Source organism: Bombus terrestris, chromosome 10 (genome assembly GCF_910591885.1).
Source record: "Bombus terrestris chromosome 10, iyBomTerr1.2, whole genome shotgun sequence".
NCBI lineage: Eukaryota > Metazoa > Arthropoda > Insecta > Hymenoptera > Apidae > Bombus > Bombus terrestris.
In genome coordinates, this window is record NC_063278.1 from 2,341,943 (window position 1) to 2,364,662 (window position 22,720).

A 22,720-nucleotide genomic window follows, 5' to 3' on the forward strand; every position below is an offset into this window, starting at 1 on the left:
TATCGAAGTTGCATCCCCACGTAGACCAGAATGTCCTCTACAGCGAAGAACAGGGTATAAAATGGATTGTATCACTGGACCTCGCGTCTTTATTTTTTGACGTTTCACTTAATCTAACTTGGGAAAATGACAGAAAAGACAAAGGTGAGAGAGTTAAGCATAAATGATAAGACATTCGAATTCGCTTTAAAAAAAACTTATTTATTGATTGAATTTAAGAAATTATACAATAATCTTTATAATTAAAGTTAATTCTATCTAAATTATTGTACAGTGATATTCGAGACTGATAGGATCCGTCGATGATCCGTCGGTAAAAGATCAAAAAAACGATTAGTCATACACAATCCAGTTAATCACTCACATTTGAATCGTAAACTATAATGTTTATAATTTATGCGTCCAATTTTTGAACGGAAAATGTAGTTTTATGAAAATATAATTTAAATCCAAACCATTACTATTCTGGATCGATAACATCGCATGCGATACAAAAACGGCATTAGTGATGATCACATCTATTCTGTATCTCTGTTGGTGGGACTTCGTGTCTCACGTTCTGAAATACCGACCTAGAAAAAAATCAGAGTGTTTCTTACGCCCTCTATGATTTGTTAGTCAATGATTTAGTCACAGACGTTATACTATACTGAATCGGTAATATCGGAAATGACGTTAAAATGGTAAGTGAACTCGGTATTCAAGACGTGAAGCAGAAAAATGTGTTCTGTATGTCCTGTATGCATCTTGCTGTGTACTTACATATATATAGTTAATTTTGAATATAAGACTGTGCTAGTATTTTACTTGTATCGAGATCACGTTAACGAGTAGAAGTTTAGAAGATTACTGTCTTGATGCTTGGTATGACACCCAGATTGAATAAAGTATTATAAGTAAGTTTGTTGTCAAAAATTCTATATAGGGTTTGGCAAGGCGCCGGCGCCGCTCTATAAATAGTGCGTACAACGCCAACCGCCGGTCGCGGCTCATGAACAAAGTAAAAGGACTGCCAGCCATCGTTTGTGCACGACGAGATAGTATTGTAGCTGATTGTAGTTAACGGTGGGTCATTTCTGCGTTTTGTGCCATCTACCCGCGAAGATAGATTTATTGGTTCGCTGCATCGTATACCAATCAATTCGATAAGTTTGCGCGTCAAATTTGTCAGAGGGCAAACTATGTATCTCTGTACCATATCAAAGAGTTGCTAATATTGTCGTCAAAAATTATTGGCAAAAGTCATTAAATTCTGCTGTATGTAGGGTGTTTTCTACTTTTTAAAGACGCTACAATAGCACGAGTGTTGACTGGACGATATGCAGCATGTTCGTTGACGCAATGGCACACATTAAGATGTGACTTTATTCGTGATCGCGTCAGCTGATCGACAACCTATCGAGTAAATTAGGTGATTATGTAAATTCTAGTTTTGAATAGTCGTACTCGTGTCCTGCAAAACGTTATTGGGCACCTATGTACCTCTGTGTGACACGATATTTGCGAATTGACCGGCTAGTTTCCCACTTGCCTACAAGAAAAACTAATTATACTATCCGTGACGAAAGATTACTAACTATACAACCCTTTCCACCAGGCACACGAGCACTTTTCAAATCTATATGGGGACCTTGATGGAGATTTATTTGCCTGTCCATTGGATAAAACTGACTTATGCTTAACGAAAATCGTGGATCAAGTGTTTAATACTTTAATGTTTACAGTTTGAAATGAACCGGGAAAAGTGTCAGAGAGAGGTAATTTATTAAATGGCCTATATATACAATTAACGTTAATATGATTTTCGTACTATGAATTATTTTTTTTTCTACAATGATTGTAATATTAATATAATTATTTGTTTATATATTACTAAGCACAATGAGAATAATATCGATTAAAAGAACAATTTATTTGTGAAATTTGTGTCGTAATGTAGAAGTTTTTACTTATCCTTTCGAATACGTGTATTTAAAAATTAATTAGAGGTTCCATTTTACAAGGAATACGACGTATATTTTTAAGCGAGGGACCAAGGATATCGAGTTACATGGCGCGTGAAACCTTGTTTCATTTTATAACCATGGAATATTTATTTTTACGCGACAATTCGCGCGTAAACGTACGTATGCCGTGTCGACGATTCGGTAGGCATATCGCGCTTGTTTTAAATTTATACTACTTGCCATTCTTTAAAAGAATACAATATGTATGCTCGCAAGTAATACACATAGTAGTGTGTGCTGTAGTAATACATTTACAATTAGACTAATAATAATTCAAGTAAAAAGATGTATGCATATACATATATATATATATATATATATATATATGCTGTGAGATTTGATTGAATTTTGATCGAAATAATTACGCGAAATTGTTGTAGGAATGAGATAGAAAATATTACATAGTAAAATTTAGTCAAAAATTCATCTAGCTCATAATATAACGAGTACTCGTTCTTAGCTTACGTATCTTCAGCCAATCATAGTCCAATTTCGCACCTATACATAGATAGTTTCAAATCGGTGAATCAGTGATCGTAGGCTAGCTATAAAAAAAGAATTTCTTTTGAAACTTTATATTTACTTTTCACGTAATGTTATGCGGTAGCATGACTGCAAGGATGAGTACTACATATATTAAGTTCTTTAACATAAAATATAATGTGGTTAGAAACACGATCGAAAATATAGATAAATACAGTATCGAAGCGACGTCGTCTGGCTTACGACTGATTATTACCGATTATTTCTTTCATTCTTTTTCGACTTACATACTCGACCCGTCGTTGGACCGGATATCGTGATATTTGATGTTTAGATCGGCGATTAGAATGGCTCTAGTAATGTTACCCTGTGACTTACCATGGTGGCCTGCCGTCGTAAAGCAACTGGACCGTGCGGCTGCTGCCAGGAATTCCGAAGATCTCGTGGAAGCGATGCAAAGACTACACGACATGTGCAAGTAAGTATGTCGTCACTACAGCTATTTAAATGAATATCACGCATACGCGAATTTCGATTAACCGGTAACGCGAATATATATGTATGATATGCATATCGAATCGATTTGATTGCTTCGTCTCGCGGAGATATTAACGAACTCGATTTTTTTGCTACATGCTGTTATAAAGATACGAGGAACAGTGCATACTGAAAAGGTATCTGATCAAAAATATTTCTAAATATCCATAAAAGATGTACCCAAATGCTCTTAAGTATACAACGCCTATCTGTACAAAAATCACCCATGTTTTAAATGTTTTTTTGTACTGTAATTGTTACGTGTTTTTATAAATTTTCCAGCCAGCTTTAACGAGCTACTTTAAGCTATTTCGTTTTTATTTTACAGCATAAGTCTCGACCCTGAAGAGGACGTACAGGATCCTGAATTATTTTCCGGATTGGCAACATTTCTTGATACCGATCTCGATTTCACCGAACGGGATCAAATCTTTATAAATACGATACCACGAATAGTAGAAAGAGCGAAAGCTCTAAGATCTTGTAAACCTCCGCAAGGTTTACACTTTAGTCTTCAGCAGCAAGGTAATTTGTAATAAATTTCATTTAATTTAATGTCGACCGGTTGACAATAATATAATAATAATATAATAAATATCCGGGATAAGACGAAACGAGATATTTTTTGTCTACGTTGTAGGAGATTGCGTCGAGTACAGTTATGCCTTCATTTCATCTTTAATCGCGAACGCGTTCTTCTCCACATACCCAAAAAGAACAGCAAAGACGCACCCAACTTTACGGGACTTTAATTTCACAAATTTCTTCAAACATCTTCATAAGTAAGGATCAAGCTCAAAACATTGAGTAAAAAGTATTTAATGTTAAGGATGCTTTCAACAAAGCACAGGATAAAAGGTCAATATGAAACGTAAATGTAATTCTGTGTTATTTTTTTTTTTTTTAGTAATGGGCAAAAAGCAAAACTAAGAAGCATATTTCGCTACTACGACTACCTTGATACTGAAAACGCTTTAGATGGAAAATTAATAATTTCTAGACAGGTACTGTATGCTATAATTTCGATGCTATAATCTTATCAAAATCTCGTGACATCGTAATGAACATCAAATTTTTAGGTAATGATATCAAAACAGTGGTTAACTATTGAGGACTGGTTAGAGAGCACTGTTCCTTTATGTCCGCTGATGATACGCCACGAGGGTCGTTTAGACAGAGTGGAACCAGAAGCTAAAGTACTGCGAGTTTGCTTTGCGAGTGCGAAATTTGGTGGCGGTGTACTTGATGGTGATGTTACGCAAGAAACCGTACATGTAAATAATTAAAGGCGTGAGAAAAATAATTTCCATCTGGATTAATCGTAGCTTTCTAAAAGAAAAAAAGAGAGACCGAAAAAACTAAACAATAGAGATTGTTTTCGAAATAAAAAGCAACGATTATAGTTATTAATTTAATTCTTAGATAGCAACGCATCCCGAAATGCTCGTGGCAATATTGTCTGTCGAGGGTTTAGAAGACAACGAAGTTTTAATAGTCGAAGGAGTTAGGCATTTATCTAGAATAAATGATCCTCGCAACAGAGCCATATTTGAAGCTCTGCCAAAACCAAATATCGTTAGTATACCGTTATCATTTTTCTCAATTTTTCTTTTTATTATCGATATGTTTTCATTTACGCTATTTCTTTGTTATTTTTGTACAGGTAACGGTATGCTGCATCGATCCTGAAGATTATTCACGATTACCTTTATCACAATTCGAAGAAGATAATATATTACGAGAAATGAATAAATCTTTACTTGGATTCCGACAAAGACATGTTCCAAGTAGCCCAACTGATCCTGTAAAGTCAGAATCAGATGTAGACGTTACAGTTGGATCTCGGAGATTATCACCGATCGGAGAAAGTTTTAGTAGCACTCCTCCAGAAATAGAAGGGGATGATAAAGTATTATCAACAAATAACGGTACCAAAGGAGATACGATAACAAAACCATTATCGAAGATAATTAATAATCACGCAGAGTTATAATTCGTATCTGTTTTTAGATAAATCTGTGTTATGTGAACACAAGTATGATATTTTCACAGAAGTTCGTAGCAAACCAAATGGTAAATCCATAAGATCACCTAGTCCCCATAAAGTGTACAATGATACTAGTTATACAAACAAAAGAAATCGGTTTATCGTTCTTGGATCCAGCGGCGAAGTTTTGCCAGTTACACGAAAGTCACTTGGTCAAATGTCGGTTTACAGTAGTTGTAATAGTCAAAGTACAGACAGCTTCCATAGCGCGAAGGATACTATAGATGAAGATTTGGGTATGTATGTAATATTTTTAATCAATCGCTTATATTACAAAACGCGGAATTTATATATTATTATTTGTTGCAATAAAGAGGAAGAAGAACAGAAATTAAGTAAACGCTACAGCACTCAGTTGGATACCCCAGAGCGAAGAGGAACTTTTGCTCAACGATTAAGAGATGCATTAAAACGAGAAACTACAGCTACTGGAGCTGCTTCATTGAATACTTCATTTGGAGAGAGTAGCTATGCAGTAGGAATAAGCGTATCTGGAAGTCACGTTTGCGATCAAGATATTAAGTAAGACAATTTATTTAAATACGCATACTGTACCATATTTAAAAATTTATTTAATCTATATAAAATCATATAGAGTAAAAAGAGGAGGTTCAAGGGGTTTTGTTTTACGAGATGAAACGGTGGATGAAGATTTTTTGAAGGAATCTTTGGAAGCTGAACAAAAGTGGTTAGGTAGATTTCGGCAAAATCAACCTATGCTACAAAGAAGAGATACAAGTGCAAGTAGTAGGTACAGTTTCAGCACTGAATACAATTCTGGCAAGTATCACACTGAACATTTTATAGATAACATACTTTAATCAGCTTTTAAATATAATGTAAGGAAACTGACTTATTTTCTTATGTTAAGATTTTTGTTCGGAACTCGAAGAAGTTTACGAACAACTGGCGAAGTGGTTAGAGGACCCTATAACAGCAGATGAGTCTCGTGAATTAGACGCGAGAGATAGAGCAGTAGTTCAATTCGCAGGCTCATTATTAAAAAGAGCTCTTAGTGAATCGTTTGCTGGTGTTCCAGTTCAAGAGGGCGAGCCGCAACCTTTCATTGATTCTACCGACGTAAATCAAAGCCATAAATTAGCTTTGGCTGTGAGAAGTTTGAGTTTAGAGCTAGCCCGTCAAAAAAATAGGAGGCAACAATCAGTAAGAAACAAGATGCTTTCCTTTCCTTCAGTCAAAATTACTTGATCTTTGAACGAAACAATAATATTGCAAACATACATCTATTAAGATGGATTATTAATGATTCCATAGATTATACATTTTTTTATTTTAAATTATTGTATCGATGAAGAATGAGAGACAAACTGAAGACTATTGCTATGTTAAATAACGTTTTATACATAGCCAAATCTCATCAGTTCATTACGCTATACAGGTGTCTGTGTCTGAAGATGTAGAATATTATGAAGATGCTTTAAGTAATCATACTATGTCAAAAGAGGTAAAGGATATTCAACGCAAAAAGCTTAGAACGGTAACATTTACGTCTGAAGTTTTTCAAACTTTGGTTGATGACGAAACTACCGTGTATCTATCTAATCCTGTTTCTTTAAGTACATCTGGATCTGTGAAAGGGATAAACACAGCACAATCTTTCAATATCAGAAATGACAAAATTGCGCAACAATTCGAATCGAGTATAACATGTAACGTGAGCAAATTTATGTTACAAATATATTAATATAATATAATGCATGTAATGATATCACCAATTAATTATCTTTTACTATGATAACGATAAATGCCTTTTAAACTTAGTTACTTATTGCATGATGAATTACAAGTATATACTTTTCTATCTGGCTTAAAATATTTTTTAATTGTTTTCCCAACAACTAATGATTTGTCTCTCATTCTATCTGATAACGTCTTCAATGTCTCTTACTCGTAGATTAATATAGTATAACTTCTATATTAATATAAAATATGATATAACTTGTTGTGCATTTTATAATAACATTGTCCAAGATTTTATAGTTTTATATGGTTTGAATTACGTTTATATAAAAATGTCAAGTAATTTTGAATTTGCTAAAATAATCTTTTAGATACCGAGAGATGGTAGTCCACAAACAGGTGGATTATTACCTGTTGCTACAGGCAACTGGGGTTGTGGATCCCGTTTAAAGGGTGACCCACAATTGAAGCTTGTTATTCAATGGCTTGCTGCTTCCTTGGCAGGAGTACCAAAATTAATATATTATACTACAGGAAATCCCAGTTTGTCTAAGGTAACGAATACAACACTAACATATATATAACATTTTCATACACAATTCCATTTGTTTTATCACTTTGGATTTGACATTTCAGTTAGATACTGTGAGTAGAGTTCTTATGGATAGACATTGGTCAGTCGGCGATTTAGCCGCAGCAACATTAAGATTTGCGTTACACATTATTGATGAAAGAACAGAAGGAAGAAATACTCTTTTTGAGGAGATAATTGGTATGGATAAACCAAGTCCTTAGCCCGATTTAATGCTGTCTGTTTTGGTAGACATACTTGCTACCATGATCGAAGACAGCTTATTAAATACTTGAAGGTAATATCAAAACAGTACAACAAACGAGTGTGTGTCTTTTGCAATTCGTGAAAGTAAAATGTACTTCAGAAATTATTTGTGAGAAATCTCGCAATCAAAAGAATTTTAGTTTTTTAACATTTGTATGAATCAGAAAGAAACATGAATTATCGTGATTAAAATGTTTCATATCAATACAATATCAAACAAATTCGCACAACTTAATGTACAAAAATAGCAGTTGTAAATTCTGTACTTTTTAGAGAATATATTATATATTGTACAGGTAACATCAAATATCGTTAGTGCAATATAAATTAAATATTATAAGTAACTAACACAGTTATTTGATGAAATCGTGAACAAAAATTTGTCCTAATTCAATAGAGATCTAGTCATATGAAAAAGAAGTCAATTCTGTTTTATGTTAACATAAAGTATGTAACTGGATAACAGTTATCTGCAATAATTAACGAGGCACAATTTATTATACTATATATTTTGTACAGTATAATATTTATAAGTCGTTATATAATGTCAAGTAAAGATATATGTAATAATCATATAGATTTTTAGATAAAGACTTCTAGTCGTATTTTATAGGCCGCTTTTTTATATTGAATAGAATTTATACGAAATAAATTACATTAACGATACAAATTGAATATATAAGGAGAGAGTAACGTGGCCTCTGAGAACATAAATCACGTATATATATAAACTTATGTACGTATGTATGTATGTATATATATGTACTACGAGATGTCTTCCACTACTACAAAAAAATGAGAACAAGAAAGAAAAAAGCGCGCAACTATATCTGTATCAACCATTTGTACATTCTCGATGTACGTTTTGTTTTAAATAATATCATGTAGAATGTGTTTCAAAATTCTTTGTATGTATATTGTATATTAAAAAAGAAGTACGAAGCATGTATTAAAAAATTTATATTACGAAAGTAACATAGAATTTGATTATCCTTGCGAACTCAAACCAAGTATTGTAATATTTATTTCACTTTTATGTTTATTTTTAAGAGGTACAATATCTACTACAGCATTCAATTTACAAACCAATTAAATTTACTGTACTGAATTTCACAAATTTCAGGAATATTCATTATAATTTATGGAGTAAAAAAGATACAAGTATAAAAACAATGAATCCTATTCACTTATCACAAGAAAAGGCTCCGCAATCGACGACCTACACCTTGTCTATCATACAAAATATTAAACTTATTAACAAATTGATTAATATTGTTGCAACCTTTTGTTATGATGCCGAGATATGTCATTAGACCAAAGTCATTACATTGCTAGAAACACAAACGATATATCAAATACGTAGGCAAATTTTTTTCCTAATGACATTGAAACATATACTTACGTTATAAAAGTCAGCTTTGAATTTGGGATTATTTAAAACTGGTAATCTATGACCCAAAGAACAGGCTGCTCTTAAAACTTCATGATTTCCCTTTAATTCTCCATTTTGTACAGCTTGTACATATTTCAGAACTAGTTTTACCCTTGAATGCAACATTTTTATAGCACTATGTTGTGCAGTAAGATGTTCTGCAACTGTTACAAACAAATTACAGATTTAAATATCATTTTATTTTCAGTTATTTACATAATTATAAATTAACTAAATAGGCCTGAAATTACCCAATGAACTTTCTCCTTGATCATTGCTACACATTCTTGCTACATGATCCACTCCAATTCTTTCTGCTTCCTCTGTTGCCAATGTGTAAGTCAATGGAACAAACAACATTGTAGCTTCTCCATTTACCAAATCAATCACAGATTCATACATGGACACAGAGAGTTGCTGCAAGACATATTAAATACTTATTAAATAATATGCACACATACATATAGCTAATAATAACAAATACATACATCAGTATTTTTTGGTCTTGGATCAAGTTTCAATAATACAGGGCTTTCGTTAATTTCACAAAGTTGTTTATGTACTGTAATGTCTCTTTCATTGGGCATATCACCTGTAGTATACCACCCAAGAAAATCCATTTCACTAAACACTTGTTTAAATTGTTCTTCCTTAGTATTATAATAATCTCTATCAATTATAACATCATCTTTAATACATGTAAACATTAATTCAAAAGAATTCATAATTTCTATATTACGTCCTTTTTGCTTGCCAATTAGTGCTCCATATACTAAAATATTAAAATTATGAAAAATATGAACTAATGAAAGAACAATGAAAAATGATACAAAATATATACCTAGTTGATCTGACCCTTCTTGAGCACGAAGCCTAGTCCAATGCTCGCTAACATTCATTATAACAAGAGGATGAAGACTGATAGAAACAGAGCCAACAGTTCCAGAAGATGCCATTACTTTGATAGCACTAGGAGGATTTGTTGATGTGATATTAGTTTTTCCAGAATTATCCTCGTCAACTTCCATCGGTGTATCCGTTGAAGCCGCTGCGTTATTTTCCTCAACCTCCATAGCTTTTAATATCTATTTCTATTTGTCTGTATAATATATATGTTAAACAGAATTGTTAGTCAATATTTCATGAAATATACTACGTACAGATTTTCTTACAATACCTAATTTCTTAATAAAACGAAGCGGTTCCTTGTGATATTCCAATAGATATTTTTAAATAATGTCCTTTATTTAAGTAATATCAGCCGTGTAATCAAAACGTCTAATTTGATCGTGTGTTCCTTCGCTATTATGTTTAACTATATATTCAACATTGTCAAATTTAGACGTGCATATATAACTAGATAATGCATGTAATACACTAGAAAATATATTGTTTTGATATAAATTGTAAATATTATAAATCTATTGCAAATCTGGGATTAGTAATCATGCTCTCATACTCTACCAGAAGTTGCATAAAAAATACACTAGGGTGACAAAGTTGACAAACCATCTAGTACCTAGCTATATATACTACCGAATAGGCTGGAACATTTTTGAAAGGAAATAATTAAGAATTATTAAAATGGTTAATTGTATTACAGATACAGGTATATACGTGTGTATGTGTGAAAATAACTGCGAAAATATATCGAGATGTTCAAACAAAATAGTACATAGAAGTATCCAATGATTAAATCCAATGAAAAGACAGAACGGAAATTGGCGATTTCTAAACTAGCCAATATAAAACTGATAGTATTGTACTTCAAGCAATCATGTTTTTGTGAATGCGATGCGCAGCACAGATGTTATATTGCATAATTTTGTCGTTTGTTTACTCTTGTTTATTTTAAATTAATTATATTATTGAGGTTAATGGATAGTAGTAAATCTTCGGTATAGGATATTCCTTCGACTTTAAGTAAGTATGTACATTAATTAAACAATTCATGAGACAAAATTTTAGGTTAGACGGAATGGATCTCGGTTGATAAAGGGCGCAGTTGATTACAAATGTCCAAAAATTTGCGATCTTTCTTATTGAAACTGTAAGACGATTTGGGACCGAAAAATATTTATTTTACTTCAAGTGCCACTTCTTTTTTTCCTTTAATTTATAATTTTGATAATCACAAAACAAATCAACTGTACTCTAATTAAATTTATAGAAGAAAGAAAAGAGGAAACATCTGTAATGATTGCATTAAAATTTTTAGTTTAATATTTAAGGATAAAGAAGTATTATGCAGAATTAAAGCTATTGAGTGCTTTTATACAGAACTTGATTGTACTGTTAATATTTCTGTACAATGGAAAAGTTAGTAGGAGTTCCTCAATTGAAAGAATTACTTAAAAATTTCCCAAGAAACATGAAGTTTTGCTTTGCATATGGATCTGCTGCATTCAAACAATTAAACAATCAGTCTAACAATATGGTGGATCTTATATTTGTTGTTCGCAATGTAAACCAATGGCATGTTGAAAATTTGAAACTTAATCCTAAACATTACGCTCAACCATTAAGATTTTTTGGACACAAAGCAATTAGTAATGTACAAGAAAAATGGGGTGCTAAAATATATTATAATACATTAGTTCAAATGCCAGAAGGATATATTATCAAATATGGTGTAATTTCTGAAATTTCACTAATAGAAGATCTATTAGATTGGACCGATATATATTTAGCAGGAAGGTTACATAAGCCAGTTAAAATACTCGTGGAACCAAATGAATATTCTCAATTACCTACAGCTCTCGTACAAAATTTACATTCAGCTGTACATGCAGCATTATTATTGCTTCCACAGCATTTTACGGAAGTTGACTTTTATAAAAAAATTGCTTGTTTATCCTACAACGGTGATTTTCGAATGACTTTTGGTGAGAATAAAGAAAAAGTTAATAACATTGTTCTACCTCAGCTGACATACTTCAAGCAATTATATAGTCCAATTTTACAACATTTTGAAAATTATGTTGATATTCCAAAGTCTGAGAAAATGGCTGTTACCTGTCATCAAGATACAAGTCCTACAGCAAAAATACATCATCTGAATCAGTTACCTAGAATACCACAAGTTAAACTTGTCCGAGCATGGTCTCAAGGTCCTAGATCAAAGGATACTGAAGATTGTTTACGAGCAATTGCCTATGATCCTGATTGTGGTGAAATATTAGAGGAATGCTTGAAAGAAATTGTATGGAGATCCAGTGTTACCCAAAGTTTAAAAGGGATTATAACTGCTGGATTTATGAAATCTGTTCAGTACAGTGTAGCAAAAATAATGAAGATGTTACAAACAAATTCACATATAACATCCCTTTCAAAACTAGAGCCAAATCAAAGTAAAGTCAAAAGCATAGTGGAAGGTGTGAAGAACCAAGCACAATCAAAGGAAACAGACAAGCGCATGGAGTAATAATTACATTTATTTTACTCATACTTTAATTCTGTCATATGTACTATGTTTCATACGAATGTATTTGAAATAAAGTTCTCATCTAGTTAAATTGTAATTATTTTTCCTAGGTATTATCGTTCACATAATATATAGTCGTGTCTTGAAATATTTTTATGAAATACTATCCTATTCTGCTAGTTAGATTAATTAAGAGTTAAGAATTAAAATTAATCTCTGTTACATATATATGTATATGGCGTTATATATTTATATTAAAAATATATGTGTATTTCTTTTATGTACATGTAAAAAATTAAATTTCTGCTACTTTCAGCAAATAACTAATTATGACTACGATGGATTCTGACTCGGAGAGTCAGGACAGTGATGAAGGACGACGATTTCGTTTTGAAGCCACCCGTAAAGATAATGTGCAAGTAGATGTAAAATCAGGAAAATCAGAACAGGAATTTTGCTATAGTGATATAGAATACAAAGATAAAAAAGACAAATCTAAACATGATTGTAATAGAGAACACAGATTTTCAAAAGAATTAAACATTGATAATAAAGACCTCAAATATTCTACTAAATACACAAAACATTCTGTCGAGTCAAGAAATTCAAGACGCGAAGATAATAAAGATTATAAAAGTGTAAGAGATGTCAGTTCGGATACTAAAAGTACTTCGTTATCCTCAAAGCATAAAACAAAAGACCCAAAACGACACAAAAATCGAGATCGAAACGAACATCGAAGCGACAGATCTCAAGAACGATGTCGTAGCAGAAATGAAAATGATAGATCTCAAAATGACAAGCATAGAAATAAATCTAACGAAAAGTATAAGCATCATAGTTGCGATAAAAGTCGTGATAAAAGTTATCAATCATATAAAGTAAGATCTGAAGATCACGGTAAGTTTCGTGGAGAGTCTGAAAGATATAATATACATAAGAGGATGCAGGCAAAAGAAGATGAAGGGCAACGCTTAGAAGAATACTCCTCACCCAAAAATATAGGACAGGGTCATAGCGGTAATGAATCACTAATGAAAAGAGATTTTTCAGTGGAGAGTCAAGGATATAAGGAGGAATTAAATTTATCTGAATTTGACATCCTGTCGGAAACGGATGAAAATATGTCTGATAGTTCGGAAATAAGAAACAGGAACTCACTATCACGACAACATAATAAAAAGTCGAAAAAAAGAAATTTGAGCAATGAATATGATAATTCATCGAAAAAGCACGTGGCACGAATCGAATCCATGGAAGGATCGCCAAAGGTAAATGCAAGGAAGAATGATATGTTGTATGGTTCCAGCAATAATAATTCTGGTACCATTTCAGATTCCTCATTAGGTACTACGTCGCCTATACTGATGGAATCAAGGAAAGATACAGTTGATTTAAATAGTAAGGAAGAAAATTTGAATTTTACTGAGCAAACTTCCTTGCATCTTAATAATTACGACTCTGTAAAAGTAACAGATGTCCATTCATCTCATATGTATACTGAGAAATCTACGACATATGGACCGGCTTTGCCGCCGCAGTTAATAACTAATTCTCCCACTAGTATGGAATCAAATACAGATATACATTTTATAGGACTTTGTTCACCAAAATATGATGCACAGAATATAAATGAAAGAATTGAAAAAGACACACTAAATAGTATTAATCGAGATAATATAATGCAAAACGATTCGGATGTTGTCTTTGGTCCAGCATTACCACCACATTTATTAAAGCATAAATGTAATAATGAAACAAATACAAAAACCATAGGCCCTACTCTTCCAAATACCATAGAGTCGTTTAATGATAATGAAGTAGATCAAATAGAATCTGACGACGAAGACGGCATAGGTCCATTGCCGGTTAATCATCCAGCGTTAGAGAGTAACTATGTACATAGACAATTGGAACAAAGAGCGCAGCTAATTAAAAGTGAACAAAAGAACGAGGTAAAATATATCATATTTCGATATTTACAATATTCAAAGACAGCAATATAATGAATAACATTTTAGGATTATAGTATGGTGAATCAACGGGAAGAATGGATGATCGAGTTACCTCCGACTCAGATCAATAATCTAGGATTAACAGCACGAAAATTTCGAATGAAAGCAGGTCCAGATATGTCTGATAGGTCGTGCTGGACAGATACTCCAGCAAAGAAAGCTGAGAAACGGAAACAACGAGTAAATATGATATAATATTTAGTAGAGCAGAGAATTATTTCTATACAGTAAAGTTGTCAATATTTTATTATTTTAGGAAGAAGAAAAACTGTACAATGTTCAAACATCAATTCGAGAGTTATTTGATGAAAGTGATGAAACTGAATGTCCGAAAAAAAAAAAATGTGAAAAGTCACTTTTAGAAATACATCAAAACCAGCTTCAGGAGAAAAAACGGGTATACGTTTATTACATACTTTGTTTTCAGATATTTTGATCTCTCGATAAATGAAACTTTAGCAAATAAAATATAAATTTTAGAAAGAAGAGAAAAAGGCAAGATCAACTGAGCAGGCAATTAGAAGACCATTTGACAGAGATATTGACTTACAAGTTAATCGATTTGATCAAGCTCAGAAGAATGCTATCATTAATAAAGCACAACGTTTGGATGAAAGATTTTCTCGTGGAAAGTTTTAATGAAATCAGAGTAATGTTTCACTTCATTATTAAAATCTTATAGAAAATAACGAACTTGGTGCAATGTATAAATTTGTAATTTGTTTCAGTATAAGCGATTTTGCTGATGAGTGCCTCCACCTTATATGTGTGTATGTGTATGTATATATGTATACACACACGCGCGCGCGCGCGCACACACACACATTTTTATTTATAATAGAATAACACTTTGATACAAACCGAAATTTCTGATTTTCCATAATGACGTTTCTTTTTAATATATTCAGTATGTTATCATTGTAATAGTTAATCACTTTTTTTATAAATGATGATAATTATGCTGAAATAGTAAAAATATAGTCTTCTCGAAGTCACTCAGGCAAAATATGTTATATACTATGATGTAAATTCAATTAATTATTCCTTATGTATTAAAAAACCAGATTACATATAAATAATGTTTTTTTAATTGTCTTTATAAATGATAAATCGTATTGAGTCGAATTTCAGTTGTGCTATGTATTACACTTGTTGAATCACATATTTTGTAAATGATTATTCTTCACACTTGTGATGTGCACGTATGCTAATAATTTTTTAACATAAAATATAAGTAACTTAGAAAAGTACGAGATTATAAATACATAGTAAACATAAATTTTACATCCAAAAACAGAAAAGTATCTTCCCTTGTTTGATTTTACTGAGTAATCAGTCTTTTCTGTGATTATTTAAGGACACTGGCGTTATAAATGTTTTATCTAATGTAAACAGTTGTATTTGTACTAATTGTAAGTATGTATACTTTAAATATACTTTTTACGAAAATCATGTCATATGTTTAATTTGTTTAATAAACTAAAATAAAAATAATATTAAAAATATTAACATCAGTTTTATAATTGATTATAAGAATAAGAAATTTAATTGAGTACTACATATATACTTTAGATTAGATTAGAGAATAAAATATCTCAAATAAATATTAGCATTCCTTTAATGATTAGGATATGAAAATGACGAATCGGAAATTTAAATAAGTAAAATTCAATCTGTAGGTTAGTTCTATAAAGAATATTAATTGTATGACATAAAAATCAATGCGTTATAAGCTGACATTTAATTGAATTTAAATTTAGCGCTTGCAACGAGTGGACGTGTACACAGGCAAACACAGCGATGAATATGTTCGTCATGGCTCTATCAGATAGTTCCACAAGAAAATAGAGGAAAAAGTATATGTATGTATCTGTATGACATCCGCGTGACTCCACTCCAGTGATCAAGTTACGTACAGTTTCTTTTTTTTTAAAATAGAGAAATTGTATAGATGGTTTTTGTGTTATGTACATACGACTGGGCGAATCGCTTTTATTGAAATAATTATGAACAAGCACGAATGAGTAATTCGTTTACAGAGCTGGGTCTTTGACATTTGCTTACAAATTTTACTTAATAGATTAATCAACGTCGCAGTCGCTCTAATGTCGTCGTAAAGATTTTACGTTTTTATCAGTGAACAGTATTCACGACGTTTTACGATATCCTTATAACCTCAAATCTTTGGAAGAGAGATTCAGGAAGGTGCAAATGAAATGCGATGTATAAACGATATGTATCTTATTGCACACTCATAATATCTACAATATTACATCTGTGAATGGATGGTTTGCATGTACGTGCACTTTACGAACCGATTGAACGTTCCCTGCGTGTCGTACATAACGCAGTTTCCTGGATGAAAAAAATAGAGGAATACTAGTATGTATCGAAATTATCTATATATTTATATTTGAGCGTTCTATCAGCAAGGAAAATTATAGGGTTAAATTTTCATACATATGTATCTCACCGTTTGTCACGTATCCATTTACTTGTGTATATTGTTTTTATTCATATGAATTATTATATCTAGTATTTTACTGTATCCAGTATAATTTAGAGAAATTGAATTATCATATCCTATGATCATGCTAACCGTTCCTCGATATATTACATCGAAATTACGAATGTGCGTTGCACATTAGTGCACAATCTTTTTTCTCATACCAGCAAAAGAATAACATTTATATTTTCTGCTTACGGGTCGTTTATTTAGTAATTAATCAATAATTAATCGTTTACAACATACATATATCGTTATAAGGGAACGTTATAATTCACACGATATTAGGTACTTTGTATGTGTCTGATTCCTTAATTTCGCCCATTAATTACGTAAAATAAATAGAAATTACTCCGCGAAATGCGAATTAACTTCTTTGTTATTGTATGGAAAGCTAATTATTACTTAATGATATAACAATATTTAGTATATCTACTAGTAAATCTGCTGATAATCAATCCTTTTAAAGATAAAAGGTCTTCATTACTATAAAATATGTGACTTACTGCTAAGAAATATGTATTGGGAAAAAAGATTCACATTGAAAACTAATGTTGTTTTTAATCGAAATATTTGAATACAAGTTCACAAGCTTCACTGTAAAAATTATAAAATTGTATAATTTATTAATTGCAATTTTATGATGATATGTAAGATACGTAAATAAAAAGTAAACAACAATGTAAATAAACAGTCTGAAACTATTATAATCATTTTGGCAGGCTAGCGTTATTTTATTCATTGCGATGGATACATTAGTATCTTGGGATTAAATACAATATATAATGAAGTCCTTAATCAAATTCTTGATAGAGTATTAAAATTAACAAGATAGTGGATACACACTTCTGATACTTTAAAAGATGAAACAGTGTTGCTTAAGCCACCAACTTCAGTTGTGGCTTACATTTCTCGTCTTTTGTGTGATGTGCAGCAGAGCAAATATTTTAGTATTTTCTGCAGCTGCAAGGCATCAAATTGAAGAAGAATTTAGAGACGTACCTGCAAAATTTGGAGGTTTAATACCATCTGAAGGGATTAAGGTATTTTAACATACAATCATATATGATGCTTCTATGATCTTTTCTGTTATATTATACGCATTGGAAAAAATATTGCAGTATTTATACAGATATGTATAAAATATAAAATATTATTTATGGAATATTATTATGTTGATAGTTTTGATAGTTTATAGGAAAATAAAATAATAAACAAATACAAATTAGAAACAAAATAAACATTTTGATTTACGGGAAACTTTTTGTTAGGGGATGGTTGTGTATGCAGAACCACCTACAGCGTGTCATGAAATACAGGGCCCTCCCAATATTACTAATTATAATGGTAATTGGGTAATTTTAATTGCTCGCTATAACTGTAGTTTTGAAAGAAAAATACGAATGGCACAGAAAGCAGGATATGACGCTGTAATTATACATAATGTGAACAGCAATATATTAGGTAATTATTTTCATTACAAAAATATACATATATGATAATCATCATTGGAAATATTTGTATAATAATATTCCAGTATTGAGAGCGGGAAATTATAAATATATACTTTGTTATAGAACCAATGCAAGCTAGAGATCCTGTAGGAATATTAATACCATCTGTATTTGTTAGCGAGATCACAGGATTGATTATTAAGGAAAATTATTTATATGATGAATTGTATTTTGTACAAATTAATGATGATACTCCATTTAATATAGCACACTTGCTCTTACCTTTTGCTATTGTTGTTGGGATATGTTTTCTAGTCATGGTTATCTTTATGGTGAGCATATCCTAAGCATATCATATATTAAGCAATATCTAAATTATTGTGGTAAGTATTTTCAGCAAATAATTATATTTATAACATTTTTCTGTAAATTACAGATTGTTAGATGTATTAAAGATAGAAGAAGGCAACGAAGGCATAGGTTACCTAATTCAAGTTTGAAAAAAATTCCTACGCATAAATATACGAAAGGTGATCCATATGAAACATGTGCCATCTGTTTAGATGATTACGCAGAAGGTGAAAAATTAAGAGTTTTGCCTTGTGCACATGGTTAGTATGTGTTTAGTGCAATTAAACACGTTGTTTCGTACATGAAATGTTTTATATTTAATGTTATTTGTATCTTGAATAATAACCTATCATTTATTTCCAGCTTATCATACAAAATGTATTGACCCTTGGCTGACAAAAAATCGTAGGGTTTGTCCCGTTTGTAAACGAAAAGTTTTTGCGGCGGATGAGCAAGTTGTTACTGACGAAAGTGATTCGGATGCCGATGACACGACACCTTTGATTCGTGAAGGTCATCAAGGTATGAAAAAAATCTTTATCTTTCCATATTAAAAAATTCAACTACAGAATTACTTATATCATATGATAAGTTATATTCTACTAAATCGGAAATATTTTATTAGGAACTCAAGGTGGAACATTTTCACGACAAAGGGACAATCCTTTTAGTCGTGCCAGAAGGTCGGAAACAAGGCAGCGCGATATGATTCATTCAAGCAGTAGTTCTGATTCTGAAGAATTGTCTGATACATCAGATGATGAATCTAATATAAGTGGTGGAGAACCATCTAGTAGAACGGTTTTCAGAGCGTTTGATATTCATAGCATCAATGGTAAGAATTATTTTTATACATCATTTAAATGTGGTTTTTAGTAATCCTCCCATTGCAGTTTAACATGATTCGTCATTCATTAGTACCTACATAGTTTATTATATGGTTATAGTTCCCTAGCACTGTGAGGGTTAATAATCAAAGTAGTGAAAAAAAGAAAATAGCAACTTTAATCATTTAATTAGGTGAGTTGCCGGATTTAGAGTGTTCTGTGAGCAGTACTAAACCACACACGGTGAATTTATATACGGATGCCGAAGAGTTGCCAGCCCCTATTGCTCAAATAATAAATCGCAATAGACGACCCGTAGCGAATTCACAAATTTGTGAAATTGGATCTGTTGTACCAATTGAAAATGAAGCTACAAATATTACTGACACGGATTGTGAAGAGATCGATATTCACGTATAAATTCGATTGCATCTATTCTTTTATCACATGTCTATGTCTTGGATAAAATTGGTATGTTCTTTTAAGGTGTTACAAAATTTGATATAGATCACTAAAATAATCGTAACTATGAAAAAATGGAAAATTTTGAATGCTTCAAGAACTTTACCTTTTATTTAAAAGAACTAAAATTATCACCACTTGTAACTCGGTCAACTAAATGGTTTGCATTAACGTGCATGTTCTGTAAACTTATTTCATTTGTCTAACATTCTCACTGTTCATCAACCATTTTTTCTACATCGTGTATTTTATATCAAGGTAAGCGAAAATTTCTTCTTCAAAATGATCTGCCATTGTTTTAATAGTAAGAATAATTGTTACCCTATTAACTTGTTTGAACTAAAACTCATTTTAAATATATGAAAATAGTTTAATAACGTTAAGACTGCAAATTATTTTTTTAGGCATATGTCTATGTAATTTAATCTTTCCGATATATCTGTTAGTCATTTAAAAAATATTCGTATAAAAACAGTTTACCCAAAATTATTACAATCAGTCCATTTGAAATATTCACTTATTTTAAAATTACTAATGTTTATTTACAGTTTTATATTTACAATTATGGCCTAGATATTTTATCTTTGCACTTAGCTATCGATTAATATATTTACATTTATCATTTTCTTTGTTAGTTACCATGGTATATATATAATTTTGTTTTATAGACGAATAGATATACTTTTAGTTAATTTAGAAATGTTAAATGATGATTATTGGCGATATACATATATACATATAATGAGAGAAAAAATATTTTTTAATGATATGATGCGCAACATGAGTTTGTAAATATTATTTGTTATTGTATATACATACATATATATATATATATATATAAAATAGGAGACCAAAAATAAAATTTTCTTTAATATGCAGGACATATAAGATATAACTAAATACAATAAAATTCTGATAGGAAATATTTGGGACTTTAGTTGCTATATTATTCTAATTGAATTTTGTTAAACAACTTTGATAGAGAGTAATGGTACATTTTTAATATCTTTTTCTAAAAAAAAACGTAATAAAATGTAATTGAATGTTTTTGACATGACGTTTTCTGTATAGGTTCTGTAAACTTTTTTATGTATATATATATATATATCTATATATCTATATATATATATATCTATACCTATGTATATATAGATATAGTCTCCCATATATATATATATATATATATATATATATATGGGAGACATATGGGATACATATATATATATATATAGATAGATAGAAAGGGGAGCTTTCAACTATTTCCTAATAACGTGACAAAATTATCTGAAATTAGACTGCGTGCCGACATTAAAAAAGCATATTATCTAAAGAAAATACGATTACGGAATTACGGAAATTAGGAAATGATTACTGTGATTCGATTGCTGTTTAAATAAATTCTTTCGGGAGAAAGGAAAGTTGTATAAAATTGTGTAAATAGCCGGTATGTGTGAACTTATTATCCGTGCGCGCGCTCGTATGTTTGTATGTATGTATGTATGTATGCATGCATGTATGTATGTATGTATGTATGTATGTATGTATGTATGTATGTATATGTATATGTATATTTTACAATATCAAAGAATGAATTTTTACTTGATCATTATGATGTCTAAATCGAAAGATTGGGCTTGCTATCGTCTTATTGTTTAACGCTAGATGTATTATTCGGATAAAAATAAAAAGATATTTATATTTTGTGTTTTACTGTATGTAGTTTTTCTATCGCTATCGAGATAAAGTAATTTATTTAAAGAAATAGAGAGAGGAATCGTGTTTCATAGTACATTCAAAATATATACCGATTCATTGTGTTAATTGTTCGTATAGAAACATGTTATTGTTGTCCGATAAATTTTAGGTTCGACATAAAATAAGGAAAAGAGTAGCAAATTGCATTTCGCGAAAAAAGGAAACAAAGTGTGTATAATTTCATGGAAGATTGTTTTGATGCAAGAGAATAAAGAAGAGGTGGGAACACTAAAATGACTAGAATAGGAAAGAGGATGGCGGCGGAGGAGTAGGAGGAGAAGAAGAAGGCAGGTATAGAGAAGTGATAATGTAGGAAAGTTTTGCGGTTGTACAGGGGGAAGAGGTTCTAACAGCGTTCTGTTGAGAGAGAGCGAGTGGCCGCACGTGACGACACAATGCCATCTGAATTGGCCTCCTTGTTAGAAAATCGGCCAGAGACGGTCACGATGACGAGGAAAGATCGTGCTCTGTTCTTCGTAGCTTCGGCCTCTTCAACCTTCCGAATAGCTTCATCCTCTCCACCTTCGCTATCGCAGCAACCCCGATTTCTTCCTCCGCCTCTGAATCTTTCTTATTCATCCTCTTGATCTTTCCTCTTCTGTTACCCATACCTTTCGACATCCCTTTTTCTACCTCTTGCTGCTTTTTCATATGCGGTGATCACAAAATCGAGCACGTCCGATGTTAATAACCAGTCAGATTCCGACACGTACACACGTAATTGTAATTTTTTTTTTTTTTTTATTCTAGTTATTTCAAAACAGTTTCTCGACGATATGGATGTGTCACATTAGCGACCGAAAATTAAGTAATCAAACGTTTCTATCAATTTCCTTGTATCGCAACCATTGGTATACCATACAGGACGTGTTACAAAAATTT

At 31.5% G+C, this 22,720-nt stretch overlaps 5 protein-coding genes and 1 long non-coding RNA gene across 16 annotated transcripts; 4 read left to right on the forward strand and 2 right to left on the reverse strand.

Annotated features, from left to right (window-relative positions):
• Positions 1-180: 180 nt before the first annotated feature.
• Positions 181-904, reverse strand: LOC125385714. The gene is made up of 2 exons (XR_007225277.1): positions 763-904; positions 181-572 (listed from the first exon to the last, which is right to left on the reverse strand). It is a non-coding gene; the product is annotated as an uncharacterized LOC125385714 (long non-coding RNA).
• On the forward strand, positions 758-8,587 carry LOC100647510. Of its 7 annotated transcripts, XM_048409041.1 has the most exons (18): positions 1,023-1,411; positions 1,598-1,757; positions 2,004-2,122; positions 2,824-2,967; positions 3,137-3,163; positions 3,355-3,551; positions 3,667-3,808; positions 3,934-4,030; positions 4,106-4,300; positions 4,449-4,601; positions 4,690-4,954; positions 5,037-5,309; positions 5,388-5,595; positions 5,669-5,853; positions 5,945-6,237; positions 6,473-6,748; positions 7,146-7,328; positions 7,411-8,587. In XM_048409041.1, the coding sequence occupies exons 4-18, from the start codon at positions 2,837-2,839 to the stop codon at positions 7,567-7,569; spliced, it is 2,784 nt and encodes a 927-aa protein (XP_048264998.1). In that variant the 5' UTR covers positions 1,023-1,411; positions 1,598-1,757; positions 2,004-2,122; positions 2,824-2,836; the 3' UTR covers positions 7,570-8,587. The 7 variants fall into 7 exon arrangements, with proteins under 7 accessions (XP_048264999.1, XP_048265000.1, XP_048264998.1 ...); XM_048409042.1 differs by lacking the exons at positions 1,023-1,411; positions 2,004-2,122 and adding an exon at positions 758-896; XM_048409043.1 differs by lacking the exon at positions 2,004-2,122 and having other exon boundaries at positions 938-1,065.
• A 46-nt stretch (positions 8,588-8,633) lies between these two features.
• Positions 8,634-10,618, reverse strand: LOC100647864 (COP9 signalosome complex subunit 6). The gene is made up of 6 exons (XM_003398488.4): positions 10,222-10,618; positions 9,886-10,143; positions 9,533-9,816; positions 9,296-9,461; positions 9,015-9,208; positions 8,634-8,943 (listed from the first exon to the last, which is right to left on the reverse strand). Exons 2-6 carry the CDS (start codon positions 10,115-10,117, stop codon positions 8,803-8,805), a joined length of 1,017 nt encoding a protein of 338 aa, XP_003398536.1. The 5' UTR covers positions 10,118-10,143; positions 10,222-10,618; the 3' UTR covers positions 8,634-8,802.
• Positions 10,619-10,663: 45 nt separating this feature from the next.
• LOC100647744 (transcription initiation factor TFIID subunit 1) lies at positions 10,664-15,935 on the forward strand. Of its 4 annotated transcripts, XM_020865130.2 has the most exons (6): positions 10,665-10,967; positions 12,785-14,423; positions 14,490-14,663; positions 14,740-14,880; positions 14,964-15,132; positions 15,212-15,935. In XM_020865130.2, the coding sequence occupies exons 2-5, from the start codon at positions 12,798-12,800 to the stop codon at positions 15,120-15,122; spliced, it is 2,100 nt and encodes a 699-aa protein (XP_020720789.1). In that variant the 5' UTR covers positions 10,665-10,967; positions 12,785-12,797; the 3' UTR covers positions 15,123-15,132; positions 15,212-15,935. The 4 variants fall into 4 exon arrangements, with proteins under 4 accessions (XP_020720785.1, XP_020720789.1, XP_020720788.1 ...); XM_020865126.2 differs by having other exon boundaries at positions 10,664-10,967; positions 14,964-15,935; XM_020865129.2 differs by lacking the exon at positions 10,665-10,967 and adding an exon at positions 12,328-12,464 and having other exon boundaries at positions 14,964-15,935.
• Positions 10,967-12,559, forward strand: LOC100647985 (phosphatidate cytidylyltransferase, mitochondrial). Its single transcript, XM_020865134.2, has one exon. The coding sequence runs from the start codon at positions 11,356-11,358 to the stop codon at positions 12,466-12,468; it is 1,113 nt and encodes a 370-aa protein (XP_020720793.1). The 5' UTR covers positions 10,967-11,355; the 3' UTR covers positions 12,469-12,559.
• Positions 15,936-16,277: 342 nt separating the features above from the next.
• On the forward strand, positions 16,278-21,793 carry LOC100647388 (E3 ubiquitin-protein ligase RNF13). 2 transcript variants are annotated; one of them, XM_003398484.4, is made up of 8 exons: positions 16,278-16,865; positions 17,712-18,032; positions 18,261-18,453; positions 18,567-18,775; positions 18,880-19,054; positions 19,158-19,316; positions 19,420-19,629; positions 19,815-21,793. In XM_003398484.4, the coding sequence occupies exons 2-8, from the start codon at positions 17,853-17,855 to the stop codon at positions 20,039-20,041; spliced, it is 1,353 nt and encodes a 450-aa protein (XP_003398532.1). In that variant the 5' UTR covers positions 16,278-16,865; positions 17,712-17,852; the 3' UTR covers positions 20,042-21,793. The 2 variants fall into 2 exon arrangements, with proteins under 2 accessions (XP_003398532.1, XP_012168276.1); XM_012312886.3 differs by having other exon boundaries at positions 17,803-18,032.
• Positions 21,794-22,720: the final 927 nt, after the last annotated feature.

Bases quoted from the DNA above. Each gene is read 5' to 3' on its own strand.
- LOC100647510 (XM_048409042.1), top strand. From the start codon at position 2,837: ATGGCTCTAGTAATGTTACCCTGTGACTTACCATGGTGGCCTGCCGTC. The intron at 3,164-3,354 runs GTATCTGATCAA...TTTATTTTACAG, and splicing joins GAACAGTGCATACTGAAAAG to CATAAGTCTCGACCCTGAAG. The intron at 5,596-5,668 runs GTAAGACAATTT...AAAATCATATAG, and splicing joins GTTTGCGATCAAGATATTAA to AGTAAAAAGAGGAGGTTCAA.
- LOC100647864 (XM_003398488.4), bottom strand. From the start codon at position 10,117: ATGGAGGTTGAGGAAAATAACGCAGCGGCTTCAACGGATACACCGATG. The intron at 9,817-9,885 runs GTATATATTTTG...TTAATATTTTAG, and splicing joins AGAAGGGTCAGATCAACTAG to TATATGGAGCACTAATTGGC. The intron at 9,462-9,532 runs GTATGTATTTGT...TATGTCTTGCAG, and splicing joins CAAGACCAAAAAATACTGAT to CAACTCTCTGTGTCCATGTA.
- LOC100647985 (XM_020865134.2), top strand. From the start codon at position 11,356: ATGGAAAAGTTAGTAGGAGTTCCTCAATTGAAAGAATTACTTAAAAAT.
- LOC100647744 (XM_020865126.2), top strand. From the start codon at position 12,798: ATGACTACGATGGATTCTGACTCGGAGAGTCAGGACAGTGATGAAGGA. The intron at 14,424-14,489 runs GTAAAATATATC...ATAACATTTTAG, and splicing joins AAAGTGAACAAAAGAACGAG to GATTATAGTATGGTGAATCA. The intron at 14,881-14,963 runs GTATACGTTTAT...TATAAATTTTAG, and splicing joins AGCTTCAGGAGAAAAAACGG to AAAGAAGAGAAAAAGGCAAG.
- LOC100647388 (XM_003398484.4), top strand. From the start codon at position 17,853: ATGAAACAGTGTTGCTTAAGCCACCAACTTCAGTTGTGGCTTACATTT. The intron at 18,454-18,566 runs GTAATTATTTTC...ACTTTGTTATAG, and splicing joins TGTGAACAGCAATATATTAG to AACCAATGCAAGCTAGAGAT. The intron at 19,317-19,419 runs GTATGAAAAAAA...ATATTTTATTAG, and splicing joins GATTCGTGAAGGTCATCAAG to GAACTCAAGGTGGAACATTT.